At 65.7% G+C, this 3474-nt stretch overlaps 1 protein-coding gene across 3 annotated transcripts in view; it reads right to left on the bottom strand.

Annotated features, from left to right (window-relative positions):
• The window catches only part of ALDH1L1 (aldehyde dehydrogenase 1 family member L1), a 60547-nt gene that overhangs the window by 8423 nt on the left and 48650 nt on the right, over positions 1 to 3474 (bottom strand). For all 3 annotated transcript variants that reach the window (XR_003548116.1, XM_027768783.1, XM_006169770.3), the window contains 3 exons: positions 3326 to 3431; positions 1877 to 1964; positions 82 to 175 (listed from right to left, as the gene is read on the bottom strand). Coding sequence is in view for 2 of the 3 variants with exons in the window: in XM_027768783.1 (XP_027624584.1) it covers positions 82 to 175; positions 1877 to 1964; positions 3326 to 3431 (288 nt within the window). In the remaining variant the exon portion in view is untranslated. The remainder of the gene's footprint in view (positions 1 to 81; positions 176 to 1876; positions 1965 to 3325; positions 3432 to 3474) is intronic.

Raw genomic sequence — 3474 nt, 5'->3', positions numbered from 1 at the left:
CGTGGGAAAGTAGACGTGGCCCCTGGCAGCCACAGCCCTCGCCCACAGCCACCTGGCCACGTGTGGATGCCCAGCACCTACCTCTTCATGATGTGCTTCCCCACCTCCGTGGAGCCCGTGAACCCGATCTTCCTGACGTCGGGGTGGTCCGAAAGCCTCTGGCCAACCAGCGAGCCTGCGGGCCGAGTGGGCGGTGCTGCGGAGGCCCACACCATGGGGCCCTGGTGCCCACCGGAGGGCTCACATGTGCCCTGTGCCGGGGCCTGGTGCCCAGCATGCGGCGCCTGCTACCAGGGCTACACCGTGTCCCACCCTGAATACGAGCGCTGCAGCCCTGACCCCAGGACCTCTGCGTGTGCCTGTGCGTGGAGACAGGGCCGGGGAAAAGGTGATTACATTACAACGGGGTCGCTGAGCTGTGACAGGGACACAGGGACGACTGCGAGGACACCGGACAGGCACGCTCTGCCCGTCAGAGAGGCCGCAGAGTAAACAGGCCTTGATCTCAGACTCCGGCCTGCACCACGAAGTGAGCTCCTGCTGTCCAAGCTGCCCAGTCTGGGGTACGCGTCCTGGGTACCCTCGCGAACCAGGGTGCTGCCAGCAGGCCTGCCCCAGGGCGAGGGCACCCGGCCACCCGACAGAGACCACGGATGCTGGCCAGGGCCGTGGGGACAGGCATCCCGAGCATCGCAGACTCAGGGCCTGCCCCGGGGAGCCTCGGTACCCGTCGCGCCTGCTGGTGAGACGCTCTGACCCCAGGACCCCACCCCGTGACTCCCACTCCACATTGAGCCCTCGCACATCCCGGCCGCAGTCTGGCTGACCCTCTCCCTCACCTCCTCTCTTTGAGTTTCTTTTTTTCTTCCGTGAGACAGACAGACAGACAGACAGACGGAACCCCAACACGGTCTCCATCCACGAGCCACTAGAGCCTCAGCCCCGGGCCACAGGCGCACACTGCCTGGTGAGCTCAGGACCTTCCCGCATGGGCCCGCCTCGTAACCCTCGGTCTGCAAGCCTCCACTCCCACGGGCCTTCAGGGCTGGCGACTGTGAGGTGGCCCCCAACCCGGCAGAAGCCCTCCTGCGGCACTCGCCTGGTCTTTGCCCGGGACCCTGTGCGCTCCTAACACGCCTGGGCTCTGGGTGCCTCCTCCACCTTCGCTCAGCCGAGCCCAGCCTGCCCGCCCCGCCCAGGCCCAGCCCAGGCCCGGCCCTCAGATGCATCTCCAGCCAGCCCTGGGCCCTGAAACTCAACCCCTACCGCCCAGGCCCCTCCCCTCGGGGCTCTGAGTTCAGTAAACAGTCCTTGCTGGTCTATTTGCTAAACCAGGAGGCTGGGAGCCATTCTCCACCTCCGGCCCCGCCCAGGACTGTGGCCACGGATTGCGGATTGCGGGGCCAGGGGCCCCTCAGCAGGCCCAGCCCCCACACCAGGTCATCCCCAGGTACACCAAAACCGACAGACGGGGCCAGCAGGCCCACGGCACATGGGCCCTTGGGGAGCTCTTCAAGAGGACAGCGAGGGACCTGGACAGCAGTGAGGCTACGCTCTAGAATGTTCTAAAATCCTAGCATGCTCAGGAGATGAATTCTCTCCAGCTTCCGAGGCAGGTCGTTCCCAAGTTATGTAATCCATTCCAGAGTACGCACACGCACGTACACACACACACACACACACACACACACACCAAAGTGGGAAATCTGGGGGAGACGTTTGAAGGGTAAATCCTCCCAGGTGTAGACTCCTCCCCTGGGGATGGGTCCCCTTTCCTCCAGGTTGGCCATCCCCCTGGCTCCCCCAAGTCACCCTACTCTGGCCAGGGGCACCTCCAGCTGCCTGGAGCCCAGCCCTGTCGCTCCACCGCCCTTACCAGATCCTGGGAGGATGTTGATCACACCCTTGGGAATACCAGCCTTCAAGGTCAGCTCTGCAAACTTCAAGGCTGTGAGTGGCGTCACCTAGGGTGGGCAGGGGGGAAGGCTGGGTCAGCAGGGAGAGGCTCTGCCATGCTTTCTTCTTCCCTCCTAGCTCCAGGCTGCGAGAGCAGGGATGGGCTGCAGTGCCAGGAAGACCCAGGGAAGCCACACTCATGGCCGACCACTGGGGCACTGCAACCAGGCCGCTTCCCCCACAGCTCCCTCTGGGAACAGGCCTGTGGACCTCCGTGGTGCCAGCTTCTGCTCCCAGCAGTGCCCCTGCCCCGCGGCCAGTGGAGCCCCTTCCTACCAGCCTTCGAGGAGCAGAGTCCAACAGCACCCAGCAGGGCCCATTCTCGGAAGGCTCCCACTAACACCTTCCGGGGTGCCGACCGGCCTCCTTCCCTGGGACTGCCCACTTACAGTGGGGATACGGTCTTCTTGTGAGGTGGGTGCTGCCTCTGCCCCGCCTGCTGGGGTCAGGGGCACCAGTGCCCAGCGAGACCCCCTCCCAGCGTCTGTTCAGACCCAAGCCCGGCCCCCTGCTGCCCGTGTGAGCTCCCAACCCCTCCCCTTTGGCATGGGATGCCCCTCACCAGATGCTGCCACCACGCTGTCAGACTCCCCGGTTTCCAGAACCACAGAACCACGAGCCAAGTAAACGTCCACTGCTTATAAGTTACCAGTCGGGGTCCCCTTATTATAAGTTACCAGTCGGGGTTCCCTTACAGCAGCAGAGCCAGGGCTGTGCCCACACCCAGGCCACACTGCCCCCGAGAAGCCGAAGCAGAAGAGGCCTCAGGCAGGTGTCCACGCCACGGGGCGGAGCCTCCAGTGCCTCACCCCCAGGGGCCAGGCGGGAGAGGGTGGGGCTGGTTATTGCCCACAAGCAGGCTGGCGGAGTGGGGGTGACGACTGTGAGGGCCTGCCCGGCCTGCCCCAACCGCTGACATCCCGCCTGTACTTCCCCAGCAGAGGCCACATCAGGTAGCTGCTGCCGGAGGGGCTGGGCTGGGCGGCCCCCAACACCCCCCCAGCACCGGCTTCCCGCCAGGAACTCTCTGAAGCCATGAGAGCGCGGCACCCTCTGCTAGCAGCAGGGGCCGCCTTGGAGCATGGGGCTGGGCAGGGCACCCAAGCACAGTTCCTGCTCCGGGCTCCCATCGGGGTCTGTGCAAAACCCTGCCCTGCTCCCCGAGCAGCGCCAAGGACCGGCCCAACCCGGCCCATCTTAGCCACCATACTGAGAGCACGCCCCGTCTGCTGTGGCCAGCTCTGACCACTCATACCTCTCCACCCATGAGCGGCCCGGGGCAGCCTGCCGCATGGCGCCCTTCCTCGGCCGCCAGTGCAGGAGGGCCCCAGCCCTACTGACGGAGCGAGTCCTGGCCCAGGGCACTGACCTGCGCGGGCTTGATCACCACCGTGTTCCCGGCGGCCAGGCAGGCGGCCGTCTTCCAGGACAGCATCATCAGGGGGTAGTTCCAAGGGATGATGATGCCACAGACCCTGCAGGAGAGGCAGCCCCCGGCCCCCGGTCCTGCGCGGGCCC

This window comes from Tupaia chinensis, unplaced genomic scaffold (assembly GCF_000334495.1).
Source record: "Tupaia chinensis unplaced genomic scaffold, TupChi_1.0 Scaffold147500_1, whole genome shotgun sequence".
Classification (NCBI taxonomy): Eukaryota; Metazoa; Chordata; class Mammalia; order Scandentia; family Tupaiidae; genus Tupaia; species Tupaia belangeri.
Note: the sequence above shows the minus strand (reverse complement) of the source record. Positions and strands in the feature narration are given on the sequence as shown.